The following is a 17641-nucleotide window of genomic DNA, read 5'->3' on the forward strand; positions in this document are numbered from 1 at the left end:
GCCGTAACAACAGCTCCCCTCCTTCGCCGCTGCCCTCGCCGGGGCGGGCCGGGAGTCCCGGATTCCCGTTCACGATTCCCGTCCACCCCACCCCCACCCCCACCCCAGCCCACCTCACCTCACCCGCCCACGGCGCCTGCTCTCTTCCCAGCCAATCGTCCTCCCCGCCCCCACATCCGGTGTTGGCGAAACTAGGAGCCCTGTGTAGGCCCCAAAGCCTACTTGTTCCTGGATTCCTGGAGTCAGAATTGACACAAAATTGCTTTCTTCGGGGCCATGGTTTCCCTAGTTTAGCGGATCTCCCACGCCTAAATTAACCATAGTGCCAGGAACTGAATTTACCTACTCTGATTCCTCTCCAGGGTCCCACTACTTTGGAGATTTTCTCAAATCCACATACAGAAAGCCACCGACCTTATTCCGGTATCCTACACCCCTTTCCTCCCTTAATTACAGTCCCACCCCCAGCCCTCAGCATCGGAGTCAAGAGCAACAGGGACACTTACGTTCTCCTTATAGGATTGATGAAACCGTAATGAAGAACACCCCTTAAAATCCCATAATCGGTGCGGATTTCGATGGGGAAGGCCCATATTGTTGACATCTTCCAGGCCTTGTTTCTGGACCTTGAGAAGGAGGCTGTGGAACTAGTGATAGCGATGCTTTTTAGGGTAAATGTATGTAGGTATTGACGGAAGGGGAGGGATCAACCGAGAAGGAATGGAAGTGGTTTAAAGCTCACATTTTGTTTTTTGCTGCTCATATAGAGTCCAGATAATGAGTTACTTATTTAAAGGCCTAAAAGCTTCTCCAGTCTAAAAATGTTAGAAAATTTGGATTAGTTCTCAGTCCAAACTAAATTGGATATGCATCTTGTAACCTTGTTTTTTAATTTTACTCTATAAGCATTTTTTTTAGCCACCCACATTTTTTAAAAATTATATTACTTTTAGAGCTGAAAGGGGTCAGTTAGCATTTGTTAATGACCAGTATGTGGAGTCTAATTTACCTTTTCAGAATTTACTTTTGGGGTTGTATTGGCAAATCACAGTCCTAAGTGATCAGTGTTGAATAATGCAGTATGTTTTTGTTTAAATGAAATTTCCTGAAAATAATTAGTTTCAGAATTAAGGGAAATTGATGTGGCTATCATGAGGCATCATAAAAATACATATTTTAAAAGCTAAAGGCATTTCAAGTAGATACAGTTCTTCCGATGAAGCAGAAAGAACAAGGACCTGAGATTTAGAAAACCTGGCTTCTAACTGCTTTGACCATCTCTATGACTCTGGGAAAGTGGGCCTCAGTTCTTTTTTCTATAACATGAGATTGGACAATTTGAATTCAGAACTCAAAATTGGAAGGGATCTTAAAGCCCTCTGAGAAAGAGTTTGGGAATGTTCTCCATTGCTCTCACTTTTCCTCCAAAAATAACCTGGCTTGGGAGTCATGGATCCAAAGGGAATTTGACTCTCCGTAGAAATTGGAGAAAAGGAAATGCAAATAGAGAGGAACAGCTGTATTTCTGCATGAGTAATAAACCCACTGTCAAATTCTGGTACAAATTTTGGAGACATAAAGAGAATGAGTGTATATACCTTAAGTGTACCAGTTTCATCACTCTCTCCTGGCAAAAGATGCAGCACTTGTAATGGTGCTGGGATTCTGGGATGTGTTCCCATTAATTCTAATACAGATAAAGAAGATGTTGTAGAGAGGAGAATGGTGGCAGAAGGAATGGATAAAGAGGCAAAATTGCCTGCTAAAAAGAAAAGAAAGAAGGGTTTGCGAATTAAGGGGAAAAGGCGACGAAAGAAACTAATCCTTGTGAAAAAATTTAGTAAGGATTTGGGATCTGGGAGGCCTGTTGCAGATGCCCCTGCTTTGTTAGCCTCCAGCGCCCCAGAGCAGGATGAAGAACGTCTTTTTGAAAGCAATATAGAAAAACAGATTTATCTACCTAGTACCAGAGCCAAGACCTCCATTGTGTGGCACTTCTTTCATGTTGACCCCCAGTACACCTGGCGGGCTATTTGTAACCTCTGTGAAAAAAGTGTTAGCAGGGGTAAACCAGGCAGCCATCTCGGGACATCTACCCTTCAGCGACATCTGCAGGCAAGGCATTCACCTCACTGGACCAGGGCCAACAAATTTGGAGTCACTGGTGGGGAGGAGGATTTTACTTTGGATGTACCTTTATCTCCCTCTTCTGCTGGCAGCAATGGAAGCTTTGAATATATTTCTACTGATCCATTAGATGGTAATAGAATGGGTAAGAAACGTGATAAATCAGAATCTGATGCCCTAAGGGCGGAAAGGGGGAGATTTCTCATCAAAAGTAACATTGTTAAGCATGCCTTAATTCCTGGAACAAGAGCCAAGACATCTGCAGTTTGGAATTTTTTTTATACTGATCCTCAGCACATCTCAAGAGCTGTGTGTAACATATGTAAAAGAAGTGTGAGTCGTGGTAGGCCAGGTTCTCACTTAGGAACTTCAACACTTCAACGACACCTGCAAGCCACACATCCCATCCATTGGGCTGTTGCCAACAAAGACAGTGGTGCAGTTGGAAATGGATTAGATGAGGCTGAGACAGAGAGAGATGATTTCTTGAGCGATACTTTGCATGGAGAGAAGTCTACAGGGAGCCAAGATTTAACAACTGAGGACCTTAGTGACTCTGATTCAGAAGAACCTCCTGTGTTAGAGGTCGAAAATAGATCTGAGAGTCCTGTTCTTATTGCAGAGCAAGATACCCTGATGTGTGCCCAGGAGAGAGAAACAACATACTGTGAAAATTCAGTCTCAAGTCGAATAAGTCAGGCAATTATTCAGATGATTGTGGAGGATATGCATCCTTACAACTACTTCTCAACCCCAGCTTTTAAGAGGTTCATGCAGATTGTAGCCCCAGACTATAGGTTACCATCTGAGACATACTTCTTCACTAAAGCTGTACCTCAGTTGTATGATTGGGTCAGAGAAAAAATTTTCTTAACTTTGGAGAATGTTCAAAGCCAAAAGATCCACTTGACTGTAGACATATGGACCCATGATCCATCCACTGACTATTTTATTGTGACTGTGCACTGGGTCTCCTTGGAAACTGCACTTTCTTCCAATAATGGCAGGATCCCCAACTTTAGAAAATGGGCAGTGCTTTGTGTAACAGGTTTTGCCAAAGACTGTTTGGTAACCAACATTTTACAAGAATTAAATGACCAGATTGGTCTGTGGCTTTCTCCTAATTTCCTCATTCCTAGCTTCATTGTTTCTGACAATTCCTCTAATGTGGTACATGCAATCAAAGATGGTGGTTTTACCCATGTGCCATGCTTCCTACATTGTTTAAATATAGTCATTCAGGATTTTTTCTGTGAGCACAAAAGCATTGAGAATATGCTAGTGGCTGCTAGGAAAACTTGTCATCATTTCAGCCATTCAGTCAAGGCCCGTCAGATACTGCAGGAGTTCCAAAATGATCGCCAACTTCCATGGAAGAATTTGAAGCAAGATGAAACTGGCCATTGGATTTCTACTTTTTATATGTTAAAATGGCTCTTGGAACATTGTTACTCAGTTCACCATAGTCTTGGTAGGGCCAGTGGAGTTGTACTCACCTCCCTTCAGTGGACTCTAATGACTTATGTTTGTGATATTCTTAAACCATTTGAGGAGGCCACCCAAAAAGTGAGTGTGAAGACCACAGGACTGAATCAGGTGCTACCTCTAATCCATCATCTACTACTTTCCCTGCAGAAACTCAGAGAAGAATTTCAAGTTAGAGGTATCACACAGGCCCTCAATCTGGTGGATAGTTTATCTCTAAAACTTGAAACTGACACCCTACTAAGTGCCATGCTCAAATCCAAGCCCTGTATTTTGGCTGCTTTGTTAGATCCTTGCTTCAAAAACAGTTTGGAAGACTTTTTCCCTAAAGGTGCTGATTTAGAAACTTATAAGCAGATCCTGGCAGAAGAAGTTTGTAGTTATATGGAATCTTCACCAGAGGTTTACCATGTTGCAACTTCAGAAGCTTCTGGTCCTTCAGCTATAGTAGAAGCCGATTCATTTACCTCATCTATAAGAGAAGGCGCCTCCAGTTCAGGGTCTGTTGATAGCTCAGCTGCAGATAATGTTGCCATTGGAGGCAAAAGCTTCATGTTTCCTTCTGCTGTAGCAGCAGTAGATGAATACTTCAAAGAGAAGTATTCAGAGATCTCAGGAGGTGATGACCCTTTGATTTACTGGCAGAGAAAGGTGAGCATATGGCCAGCTTTGACCCAAGTTGCCATTCAGTATCTAAGCTGCCCCATGTGTAGTTGGCAATCAGAATGCATCTTTACTGCAAATAGCCACTTTCATCCAAAACAAATCATGAGTCTGGACTTTGACAATGTAGAACAGCTGATGTTTCTGAAAATGAACTTGAAAAATGTTAACTATGATTATTCTACATTGGTACTGAGCTGGGATCCTGAGAATGAGGTTGTTCAAAGCAATGAAAAGGAAATATTATCTTAATTTTTTTTTCTTTTTTCATTTAAAATGGGCAACATTGCTATGTAACTGTATCTTAGTTGCTATAGTTGTTAAATATAGTTATATTAATTCTTTATACACAAATCTGGGGAAACCTGAAAACACAGAAAAAAGCTGAAAATTCCTCAGAGGTAATACAGTGTTGACAAAGTGAAGATTAATGATTTCACAGTAACTATTTTTACCAGTTAAAAGATTTTTTTTTTTCATTTAAAAAAATATAATGTAGCATTGAAAGGCCTTAGGCAATTTCTGACTGGTAGACTAAACTAGCAATTGGTTTTAAGTAAAAGTTTCTCCCACCATGTAAAGTTTGATTACTCTGAAAGCAATGATAGAAAAAGATGTACTAAGCTGGTATTCCTTCCCCCCCCCCCCCCATTTTTCTATTTCTTTAAATAGAAAATAGGAGATCTGAGAGTCCTGTTCCTGTTGCGGAGCAAGATACAGCTTGGGAAAAAACAAAACTCATGAAATTGTTTTATATTTGGAAATTTCTAATTGCCTCCTCATACTGGTCAGCTTTATAATTTCAACTTAGTGATAGTTACCCTTTATATTTAGAATTGTATCTATAGAAAAGGAAAACAAAACATTTAGGAAAAATTACTTTTAACCTTTGAATTGCATTTTCTTAACCTTTATAAAATAGTATAAAAATATTGTTTAAGTACTTTTGCCGAATTATGGGTAAATGGCATAAGTTTACAAAATTAGAAAAGATTGGTAATTAAAATGAAAGCCCCATCCATAAACATACTTTGACAAACCTAGTATCTATTTTTCTAAAGAATGTTTTTCTAATATTGAGTGATCTTAAATGTCTTTTAAAAATATAGTGAATGATCCATAATATGATATTCTTAACTGTGAGATTGTTTTGGCCTCTATTCTTAACTAAAAATAAGTGATATTTTTATGTGTTAGGAATCATTTCCTCATTGGTAAAATGAGAGAATTGATCTCTGATCTTTAAGGTCCTTTTCCACTCTGAAAGTATGTTTCTGTGATTGAGTGGGAGGCCAGAAATTGATGACTTTTAGTAAAAGTCTATTCAAAGTTTCAGACTGAATAACTAATGTAAGATCCCAATTTTTCCTTTTTTTCATTTTAGATTTGGGGATATTCCCTGCCCAAAAATTTCCTGGAAAATTGACTAGTATTAAGTGTGAGTAAAAGGTGTCCACTTTTTTTTTTAAGTTTGATTTTAGTTTTGTCTTGGATAGTATTTGGCAAGATTTAGCCTAGAAATAATGTAGTATTTATTACATGAGAATCAAAATTGCTTTATTACTTGGCTGGTTTCAAAATTTAGAATTCATTTCTATGTATCAAAATCGTTTTTGGGGTTTTTTGGGGGGTTTTTTTGGTTTTTGGATTTTGGTTTTTTTTGTGTTTTTTTTTGTTTTTGTTTTTGTTTTTTTAAATTCTTAAATGGTAAATGTACCATTGTGGAATGAAATTTCAACTTCAAAAGTTTACCCTTTTACTAACTGGAGTAAATGGATATTTACATCTTTAGTTGTAGTCATCACTAGTAAAGAATTTTAAACTAGGCTGCATAAGCAAGCCTTTGCAGGGCCAATATTGAATTTCATGCCAGTTGACACTGGTGTTGCTATAAAAGAAAAAAAAAATCTTCCCTTAGATAGAAACTTTCTGTATTTTAACAGTGCCAGTTCAGTATGGCTATAATGTTGCTCTGCCTTCTACAGCTTGTTGCATCACTCTGTAGTTACTCTATACGTTTCTATCTTTTTTGGTTAAACACTCCCTGAAGATGATAAAGATGATAATGATATACATACATTCATATTATACACATTGATATTATGTTTAAGGACGTCCCTTCATCTTTATTTTGTGGGCTGGGCAAACTTTTGTGTAATGTATTAATATACTTCATACTTTTGGTATAGGAGTAAGTTCACTACTTTTATAATGAACTCAAATATAAAGGCTTTTGTAGTGTATTTTAAAAGGGAAAACTTACCCAAATGTTTTATTTCTACACATTCGTGTATATGTGTGTGTGTGTATAAGTCAGTTAGTATATATGTATATTATATACATAAAACACTTATATTTTTACATACAAGTATGCTTTTATTATACAGATAATAAAGATGGGGGAAGGTTTCTGTTTTTTTCTTAATAGGTGAAGAAATCTTGAAGACCAGAAATTGGATCTTATTGAATTTTGGTGTTCTTTTTATTATTTTTTTCTTTTTTTCTTTTTAAATTCTATTCGGCTATGGAAGATGGATTTTTTTTTTTTTTAATAATTCTTTGAATCTCAAGTTCATCTTTAAATGAACTTTTTTTTGTTTGTTTTTTGTTTTTGTTTTTGAGGAGATAACTAGCCCTAGCTGTCTCCGGTCTGACAAAGGTTATTCGAATGGACTTAATCTCCCAGTAGTTGGGAGATGTTTTAAAAACACGTCCTGTGTTTGAATTGTGGCTGAGAGGTTTCCTTGGCAATGTGAGGAGGAAAATTCTTTCTGCCTCATTATTATTAATTCATGGATTGAGTGTTGGTTCGACCTACAGGCGTGATAGATTGGAACTCAGTGAAGACACAGACGTTCCTGTTGAGAGCAACCAGCTAATGTAAGTGTGAAAATGGTTTTTTCCCTCTTTAAAGGAATAAACATTTTTGTTATTTAAGACATAATTTCCCTGGATCAGTAAGAAATTAGCTGTTGTCAAGACATTTTTTTTTTTGTAATTGTTTACAAGCTTTTGGTTTGGGGATAGAGACACTCTCCCCTCTGCACCCCCTTTTTTTTGATGATCATGCACATTATAAAAAAGGTAAAAACAATATAGCCAAGGTGAAATCTCCCTATAATTTCATCTCTTCAGAGATAAACACCTTTAATAGTTTATCAAGACATAGTTCCACATCGATACACAGTCCTGCCTCATCTTAATGACTACTCAGTGTGCCTTTATATAGATATGCTACAATTGAACATATCCACCATTGATAGACATTTGGGTTTTGCCATTAAAAGCAAAAATAGCTCCATATCCAATAATAGCCCTATACCCACATCCGTGTGAACTGTACCTTAGAACCAGTTCTCAGATGTGAATTTGTAGAATTGTTAATCATTGTAAAGAGGTTGTACCAATTTACTAACTAATGAGGTCAGTTTGATTTGTAAAAGTTCTTGACACACCTCTTTTAATAAAGATACCTTTGGCCATGTTGCTAATAGATCTTTTACCATACAGTTTTTCATTTTATGAGGTCAAATCTGCCAATTTTTTGTTAAGGTTCTTAATTAGTGTCATCCTAGGAAAGGTTTTTCTCACCCTGAGCTTTTCAAAAAATACCATGCGTTTTTTTCCCAGTGCTCAAATGGCTATATTTTTTACATTAAAAATGTAATCTAGGATTATGGTTATGTGATATTGCCTCTCTTCCACACAAACATAGTAGACATTGTCAAATATTACTTGGTTTTTTGCTGAGTAGTTTTGAATTCACAATCTTAGTATAGTGCTTTAATTAGTGAGCTAAAGCCTCTGCCATTTTTTCTTTTATTCCCCTGGAATGTTTTTGTATGTAACAATTTTTTTTTGAATGGCCAATTTTTAATTTCAAATGCCTCATGTATCACATTTATTCATAGATTCACTTGAATTCTGTTGATCTTGTACTCATTTATTTGCAAACATTACAATTGTTATAATTCACATCTACTATAATATCAGGAAGAGCAAGGCCCTTATTTATTTTTTAAAATTTTTTTTATTAAATTTTCTTTATTTTTCTCAGTTATTCTAGATGATTTAGCAGTTTGTCAAATTCTAATAATAAACTCTCATTGGGATTTTGACTTAAGTTGCATTGGATATATACATTATTTGGGGGGAAACTAAACTTTAAGCCATTATCTCTTCATTATCAAAGTCTTCTGTATGTAATTTCATAGTGTTTGGGTTTTGTTTTTAATTTAATGTAGGTCTTGTATACCGCTTCATTTTATTGTGTACTTTATAGTTTTATGGTGAATGGGACTCTGTTATTATCTGAGTTTTTCAGTTGTGCTAGATTTTCTAGTTTGCAAGTATATAATGTACAAATAATAAATTATTTTGCCTTATTTTTTCAGTCTTTATACCTTTTTTATTATATATGCTAGAATCTTTGGAACAGTGTTGAGTGATAGTGGAGGCAGCGAGTGTTCCTTTTTTCTGTGCCTTGAGTGAGCTTACGTCTAGTGTTTTTATCATGTTGCATGTGCTGATGGGTTTCTGATAATTAAGTACATTTATGCCAAGGTGGTTCCTTTTAAAAGGTGCTGCATTTTAACTTTCTCCTAAAGCTATTTTTTTTAATATCATTTTAAATCCTTATTTCACCATTTTTTCTTTTTAAAATCTTAAAGATACCACAGTTTTTGTTTTTACCTTCCTTTATTAGTATAATGAATTTCCTAATGTAAAGGCATTCTTAGTCCTGGAACAAACCTTTTTTTGATCATGTGATGTTACTCTTTTAATATACTGTGGTTTAATTTGCTTTAATTAGGACTTATCAGTTGTATCATAAATCAGATATCCAAAGCAGTTGTTTTAAAGCTTCTTCAGAAAGAAGTGAAATAGTGCCTGTGACATGGTTTTGTTCTTATTATTTTATTGAGTTCTTTCTAAATTCTTTTTCTCAGGTTAAAATACTTTCTTAAATTAATTTATTCAAGAATATATGGAGTAGATAGATCTTATAATTTTTGAGACTTTTCATGTTTAAAAACTTCTTCCAAGTCCTGAGATCTTCTTGAAATGCAGTTTGAAAAGCTAAATCTAAGGTTATAATCTCTCCTTTAAACTCTGGATGCTTAGCATTTTGTCTTTTGGCATTTAGAGATTCAGATAAGAAGTCAAATGTTGTGTCTGATTTTTTCTCCTGTCATCAGTCTTCTTTTTTCCTAGAAGTCTGAATGTTTCTGTCTTTACCACTAGAATTCAAAAGTTTCACCATTTCTGTGGCAGAGATGTCTTTAAAGAAACTTTCTGCTTGGCATTTGATGTATCCCTTTTAAAAAGGTGTCAAGTTCATCCAGTTTAAGGAAGTTTTCTTTGTCTTTTTTTAAAAATTATTTATACCTACAGCACCTACCTAGTCTTCCTAGGTGGTTTCCCATCCAAGTACTAACCAGGCCCAACCCTGCTTAGCTTCCAGGATCAGACATCAGCCTTGTTCAGGGTGGCATGACTGTGGACCGTGGTTCCACTGGAGCGCGAACCCAGGACCTTCCGCGTGTAAAGCAGATGTGCTAACCACTGCACTATGGAACCATGTCTGGGAAGTTTTCTTGTATTGTTATTATCTCTGTGAATTCCATTCCTTCCTTTTAGAATTTCCATTGTATAGAAATTGAATCTTATTTCCATCTTATATACCTTTTGTCTGGTAGTGACTTCTTTTTGCATTCTGGGAGATGTCCTGATATTGGTGTTTTATAACTTATTGTGTTTTGCATCAGTGCTTAGCCTTCTAGATTTGAAAATCGAAAAGATTTCAAAATCTTTTCTTGGAAGAAGAGGCTTGAAATTTGAGTTTTCTTAGTTTTTAAGCTTTCTCTTGTTCCTACTCTTTTTTTTTTTCATGGAGATGTGTTCATTTCTATCAATCTGTAGCCTTTAAAACTTGCTGAGAGCGTGAAGATTTTAAAAGAATTTCTATTTTTTCTAGCATTAATTCATAATCTTTGGGATGTTGATTTCAGGAATGAAATTGACCTCTAAACCTTTCTTTCCTTTCTTAAAAAATTTTCTATTGTAAAACTTTTTCGTTCTCATCTAATTGGTACTTTTTTTTTTTTTTTTTGCACGAGTCATTGTAATTATTTGAATATCCCTTAGAGACTTGATCCTATTAGAGACAGTTTTTTAAATTACCTTTGGTATACATAGGAATGCGGAATGTACTCCCTGGATTTTGGGGCCAGGGAAATCCTGCTGATAGATCAGTGAAATGCTATAATAGAGGTCCAACCCTTGTCCCATTCTGTAGAGGACAGTTAGGGCAGACTTAAATTATTTTTTTACATGTGTGTTGCCATTATGTTAGAACATTTAGTGTTATTCTGAGCATCAAACAAAATAATAAATAGCTACCTATAATCCTACCACTCTGGCAGTAACTACTGTTTTGTGTGTGTTCTTTCAGATTTATTTCTGTTGCTTCACATTCTTATCATTTGCTAGTGTCAGTGTTTTGGATTTTAGCCATTCTAAAAGGAATTTGCTATTAATATCTCTTCATATGCTTATTTACCATCTATATATCTTCCTCAGTGAGGTGTCTGTTTAGAGCTTTTGGCCATTCTTTAATTGTTAATTAACAATTTTGTTGAGTTTTTTGAGTGTTCTTTGTATATTTTGGATACCAGCCCTTTATCAGTTATGTGTTTTTGCAAAGATTTTCTCTTAAAAGTGCTTTCGCAGAGTGGAAGTTTTTGATTTTTATGAAGTTCAGCTTACCAGTGTTTTCTTTCATGGATTATGCATTTGGTATTGTATCTAAAAAGTTATTGCTAAATCCAAGATCACCTGGATTTTCTCCTGTGTTACCATCTAGGAGTTTTGTAGTTTAATGTTTTAAATTTAGGTCTATGATGCAATTTAATTTTTGTGACAAGTATAAGGTCTTTGTGTAGATATATTTTTTCCATGCAGATGTCTGGTTGTTCCAGGATCATTTATTGAAAAGACTATCCTTTCTCCATTGAAATTGAAATCGGCATATAACTGCAGTTGGCCCTCTGCATAACACAGATTCCCAGCCTTGGAATTGCCCTTTCCACAAGTCAGATTTGAACTGTGTGGGTCAATTGAAAATATCCATGTATAAGTGGACCTGAACAGTTCAAACCTGTGTCCTTCAGGAGTCAGCTGTATTTTAAGGGAAGAACCCAAAGGGCTTCTTTTGCTTATCGTTTGTAATTGGCATGCAACTCTTTAGCCATCTTCACTATATAAGCTAGTTCTACAAATATTTTCAGGGGTAATCATTTCACCAGTTATTCTTGAGAAACCATTTTACCCATCTACTTACAATTATATACTTTTGAAATAAAGTGCTTATGAAAATGTTGAAACTTTTGTTAGATGAAAAAACAGTATGCCAAAAATGTAGATTTAGCAAGTATCTCATGTAAAATAATCTAAGTTCTGTTAACAATCTAACGTAGATCATTTGTTGAGTTAGCAATGCATATTTAATGTTATGTTGAAGCAGCGTAATAAGCACCACAGAGAATACAAAAGAAAGAAGGGCATGGCTATCCTTAACAAAAATTATACATTGTAGATGGGACTGTACAATATCACATAAGAATAAAATCTAATAGGCAAATACTTGTTAATACTATTAAAATTTGGTTCTAACAATATGATTTCATTAGGTAGTTTGGAGAAGAAAGTTGAAAGAATTTACCTGAAATACTTTAATTCATTATCTCTTCATTCTAGGATTACATTTTAAAGACAATTTCTGTGGTTGAGTTGTCTTTTGAAAGATTAATCTATTTCAAGAGAACTTGAAGCTGGTCCTCGTCTTGAGGAAGCAGTGGCTTGTTTTCAAGAAGCCACTTCTGATCTAAGGATCTACCCAGCATGCCTAATCAAGGAGAAGACTGCTATTTTTTTTTCTATTCTACATGTACCAAAGTAAGAATTGGATTCTCTAAATCAATTCTTTTAATAATTTCCTAATAAAATTGGATAAGGTTTTATTAAGTTGTTCTTATGTTTTGTTTTTCTGAACCGTTTATTACTTTTTTTCCTCTTCCTTTTATGTTCTTTGTGTTCTACAAAACTGAAAAGGTCCATAGCATTTAGTCATCATTCATTGGTCTCTCTCTGAATTACAGAGAATTAATCTATTCAGGGTACCTTTGGAATTAGGAGCACTTTGGCCCGTGGCTTGCCAACTTCGATTTTATTTCTTTTGTGCTAAATGAATGGGTGGGTTGTAGTATACTTAAGAAACTGTCATGGGTTGAATTTGACTTCTTCAGATTAACTGCTGAATACTAAAGTCATCTTCTAAATGTGCTTTTGTAACTTTTTTACTTTCTCTTTGTGAAAACTAACAGGTTTTCTGCTTTATTCTACTGCACTCCATTTACATTTATCTGCTGTTTTCTGTTCCTTTATGACATTCTATAAATAAATGTACATGTTGTTGAAAAACATCTTAAATCATCTTGCTGCTATGTTTAAAATTATCGGTTTTGAGTAGGGCTCTGATCTTAAATAGCAATTTGGGCAACAGTTGTTATTTTGTTTCAGGTACCAGTGTATAAAATATAGAGCGAAGTATGGAATTATACTTAAATCCTAATCTAGTAACTTCCTTTCTATTTTTTGTTAGCGGCTAAATCACACAAGTTAGGATTTATTAAACAATGTTGAAGATGAACTGTAAAATATATTTTTAAAGAGATCGAATACTTCCACTTGTCTTTTTCGACCCCATCTCTCACCTTGTCATTCATGTTTGTCAGACCAGATGAAGGGTACTCTCGGGAAATAGAAAGTAGGAAATTATAAATTTATTGACCTCTGATAGTTCTTGTTATCCCACCTCAGTTGTCTTCTACCTTGCCTGTCTTTTTATACTATGTTTGTGTAGATAACAGGAAACTATTATAATGAACATTTTACTTGGAATCTATTTCAATACCACAGTTCTTTTCTGTATTATTCTCTTGGTTTATAGGGTGACAGCTGTCCATTCCGTCACTGTGAAGCTGCACTAGGAAATGAAACTGTTTGCACATTATGGCAAGAAGGGCGCTGTTTTCGACAAGTATGCCGGTTTCGGCACATGGAGATCGATGTAAGTTTTGTATTATAAGAACTAGTCTGGTGTCATGATGGGCCAATAAAAAATACAGGGAGAAATGGTATTTTATATAACACGTGAGTTAAATTTTTTAAAATGGTCCATTGAAATTTCAGTCATTATTATGCTCGCTTAATATCTAGATATTATGGAGTATGAATTGGTATTATTTTTCTGGAAGGCAGTTTGGTAAAAATGGTAAATGTAAATTTGGGGAATATTTGCATTTCTGTGTTTATTTTCAAACAGTCTTAATCTTAGAGAAAAGTTGCAGTTACGATATAAAACATTTTCTAAGCCATTTGGGTGTAAATTACTGACATTCCATATCACCTCCAAGTATTTTCATGAGTATTTCCTGCAAACAAGGACGTTCTCCTACATAACTAGATAACAACCTTCACAAATAGAAAATTAGCATTGATATATTACCTTCATTTAGTCCTCAGAGCCCATTCACGTTTTACCATTGTACCAGCAATGTCCTTCATTGCAAAAGGAGTGAATCCAGAACCAAGTGTTGCATATACGTTACGTGACTCTTTAGTCACCTTCAGTCTAGAACAGTTACTCAGTCTTTCCTTGGCTTTCATTAGCATTGACACTTTTGGTAGTTATAGGTAGTTATTATTTTGTAGAATATCCCTCAGTTGGGGTTAGTCTGAAATTTCCTCATTACTAAATTCAGATTTTGTATCTTTGGCAGAAATAGCGCAAAGGTGATATTCTCATTTCGTACTATTAGTTGGCATTCAATTTTAATTACCTCATTACTGGTGATGTTAATTGTGATTGCTTCATTAAGGTGGTATCTACCAGATTGCCTCACTATAAAGTTTTTCTTTTCATAATAAGGATTTCATGGAGAGATACTTTGAGACCCTATAATTATCCCATTTCTCATAAAAATTTAGTTTTAGTGATTTATTTGTATGTGTGCAAACTTACAGTTCCCTATTATTCCATGTGTTGTACTCTTACTATCATTTTTTAATTCTCAGATAGACCCAGATTTGGCCAGTAAGAGCCCTTCAAAGTAGTTTTTGTGTCCTTTTGATGTTTTCATTCTTTGAACACCTCTTTGCTTTCTGGCTTAACAAGATTTTCTAGGTTCATAATGTACTTACCTCTTCTAGCCTTGGATCAGCCATTTCTCTAAGGAACTCTGGGTTCTTTCAGTGAAAAATGGTATATAGAAATAAGATTTGAGTTGCTCTTGGAGTGTTACTGCTTCCAGGGCTGCAGTGGAAAGAACAAAGGAATTTATTTATGTTTATGTATTGAAAATTATGAGTTTAAATAGATGTTTCCAGTTCACAACACTGTAGGGTTTAGTCTAGGCTTTTCCTTTTCCATACTGTAATTCTCTTTTCCAAAAGTGAAAAACTTAGTTCCCATTGTCCTCAGTATTACTTATTCGTTCAGTCCTCTAGTTATGTAAACCAATATTGTATCTTAGCCCCTTCCCCCGTCTCAGGATATGATATCACACGTGAAGCTGCTCCTCCACAGGGATAATTTTCTCACCTTGTTTTGATGCCTAAAGCCCATACCAGGCCTTCCCCCTGGCTCCACGGTGAGGACTCCTCCTTCCCTCTGCTTGAACCCCAGCATCCTCCCTGGATCCCTCTCCCCCACTTGGATACCCTTTTCACACTGTTAGGCTCTGCCACTCTGTTGGGCACCCCTTGCATGCAAGGTGCTTACTCTCCTCACCCTGTTCATTCTTTGTCTCTGTACCAGGTCCCCACTCAGGAAGACCCTGCCTTCCTCACCCTACTTGGTCTTGGATGCTCGTTCTGGGCAGACCCTCCATGAGTACACCCTCCTCACCCTACATTGGGATCCCTTCTGCACAGAAGTCTTGCTCGCCTTGCTCACCTTGCTCAGGTTCCATCACTGTGCCAGGCCATCTTCCTATGCAAATGTCATACTAATCTCTCATGGGTTCTGACACCCTATGCTAGTCCCACCTTGTCAAGTGAACATCTTTCTCATCTCAGTCAGGCTCTAAAACTCTGCTCTTGGGTTACATACCCTTCCCTCTCGCAGCTTGAAGGCCTGCCTCTCAGCATCACTAAGACTTTGGACTGAATTGTTTGAGGGGCTGGGGAAGGAAGAAAGAGACTAAATGTACAGTTTGTGTGCCTTGGGTCATAGAGCTACTCCAGTTTGGTTCCAGATTTGTAGTCTTTTAACTATATTCTATGCTGCATGTCTTCCAACTAGTAGGGAATCCACTAAAATTCAGCAAAAGCAATACTCTAACTTTTGAAAAATGTCATAACACTGCTTGCAGAGTATAAATCGGAACAACACCTAGGATCTCTAAGAACTAAGGTCTCTAAGAACATCTACATTTGAATATTCTCTAGAAGAACTCATGGGACTCAACACATGGTTGTATTCCTGGCTAAGATTTATTACAGTGATATAAGGATGTCTCAAAGGACACAGGCAGAATCTGGAGGAATCCATATGTGAGTTTCTTTATGATCTCTTGCATGAGAGGTCACACAGAGCAAACACTTCCCTGCCATGAAAATGCAGCAACGTGTGTGATGTTTCTGCCCAGGAAAGCCCATGAGAGACTGAGCATCCAAGGTTTTTATTGGAATAGGTCACATAGGTATTATCTACCTAATATGTAAGCAAACTCCAGACTCTCACAAGCCTGGCAGGTATTCAATATAAGCCATATTGTTTGTATAAACACTCTAGGCACGTTCTGAGTGCTAAGTTCCCACATCCCAGCCAAGGGCCAACCTTTCAAAGAGCCTAAGGATAGCAGTTTTATGGCTGCTCTATTCTTTTCTGCACAGAGGCTTATTTGGCTGCATCATACGAAACTACTGTCTTACTTGTGTCTCAACTATGCTCATGCAAAATGAGATGTATACAGAATTACTCTTTGTAGCATAATTTGTAGTAATAAAATGTATGAAACAACCTAACCCTTCATTTTAAATAAGTTTTATTACATTCATGCAATGGCATGGTGGGCAGTTGTTAACAAAAAGTTTTTAAAGGGAAACTACTTAAATCGTTATGGAAAGATCAGGGCATAGTGAAAAAGTAAGGGGCGCAGAATAAGATATAATATGCCACCATTTGTGTAAGAGAGAAGAGATTTATTTTTTACTTGCATTTGCATTTTAAAAATCTCTGGAAGTATAAAAGAAACTTAACAATAGTAACTATGGAGGTGGGGACAGAAATAGGAAAGAGCCTATTTACTGTAAGTCCCTTCTGTATGCAGTTAATTTTCATTATTCGTGGGTTCCATATTTTCAAATTTGCCTACTTGTTAAAATTTATAACCCCAACATCAATACTCATTTTCATGGTTGTTCACAGACATGCAGAGTATCAAGAAATACGAGTCTCCTGAATCACCTGATACATACACTTACAGCTGAAATCAGACAAGGCAATATTCTGCCTTCTTGTTTCAACTCTCATACTGTAAAAAGTGTTCTTTCCGTGGCCTGTTCGGTGCCCCCCCCCATTTTTTTTTTTTTTGTATTTTCGTGCTTTTTTTATTGTTGATTTTTCTGTTTGAAATGGCCCTCTAGGGTGGTGCTGCAGTGTAGTGTACTGTTCCTAAGCATAAGAAAGAAAATACATGTAATTGATAAAAAGCTTCATTCAGGCATGAGTTTAATATTAATAAATCAATGATATGTATTATATAAGGTGTCTTTAATTACTAACATACATAAAACAAGGTTATGTATTGATCAATTGATAAAAATGATGTGACCAGAAACTCCCAGGAACCTAACTCTGTATACCTTTCGACCATGTGCTGTATATTACCTATTAGAAACGTAAAGAAATAATCATGTGTTGCTAAATGAAAAATGTACAGAATTATATGGAATACCTTTTAAGTTTACATCTATACATTTACAGCTTTTCAAGTAAAAGAATTCTTTACCAAAAAAAGTGATTTTCTCTTGATAATAGCATCCTAGGCATTTGTTTCCCAAGTAGTCTTCTTGCATGCATATTAGTTTTCATTTAGAAACAAAATCCACTAACTGCATTAAACAGATCAAGTAAATGTCATGTGACTTGTATGTGGAGGATATTATTTTAGAAGTTATCCAGTAATTTGAAAATTGCTTCCTGGAAAGGAGTGAAAACTTAACCAACCAAAGACTGACTTAGAAGCAAAGAGGATTGGCATTAAGGTTCTAAGTTGAGAAAGGAGGAATTGAGTAATTG

The 17641-nt window shown here is 35.9% G+C and overlaps 2 protein-coding genes across 6 annotated transcripts in view; both read left to right on the plus strand.

Moving 5' to 3' along the window:
• Positions 1–17641, plus strand: part of ZC3H11A (zinc finger CCCH-type containing 11A) — a 35271-nt gene that overhangs the window by 302 nt on the left and 17328 nt on the right. For 2 of the 5 annotated variants that reach the window (XM_016139821.2, XM_016139830.2), the window contains exons 2-5: positions 5660–5713; positions 7096–7155; positions 12034–12231; positions 13286–13405. In XM_016139821.2, coding sequence (XP_015995307.1) covers positions 12178–12231; positions 13286–13405 — 174 coding nt within the window. In that variant the 5' untranslated portion in view covers positions 5660–5713; positions 7096–7155; positions 12034–12177. Of the gene's footprint in view, positions 1–5659; positions 7156–12033; positions 12232–13285; positions 13406–17641 lie in introns of all 5 variants that reach the window. The other 3 variants (XM_036235320.1, XM_036235321.1, XM_036235319.1) reach the window with 2 other exon arrangements.
• ZBED6 (zinc finger BED-type containing 6) lies at positions 13–4941 on the plus strand. Its single transcript, XM_016139797.2, has one exon. The coding sequence runs from the start codon at positions 1585–1587 to the stop codon at positions 4525–4527; it is 2943 nt and encodes a 980-aa protein (XP_015995283.1). The 5' UTR covers positions 13–1584; the 3' UTR covers positions 4528–4941.

The sequence above is a fragment of the Rousettus aegyptiacus genome, unplaced genomic scaffold (genome assembly GCF_014176215.1).
Source record: "Rousettus aegyptiacus isolate mRouAeg1 unplaced genomic scaffold, mRouAeg1.p scaffold_m13_p_17, whole genome shotgun sequence".
NCBI lineage: Eukaryota > Metazoa > Chordata > Mammalia > Chiroptera > Pteropodidae > Rousettus > Rousettus aegyptiacus.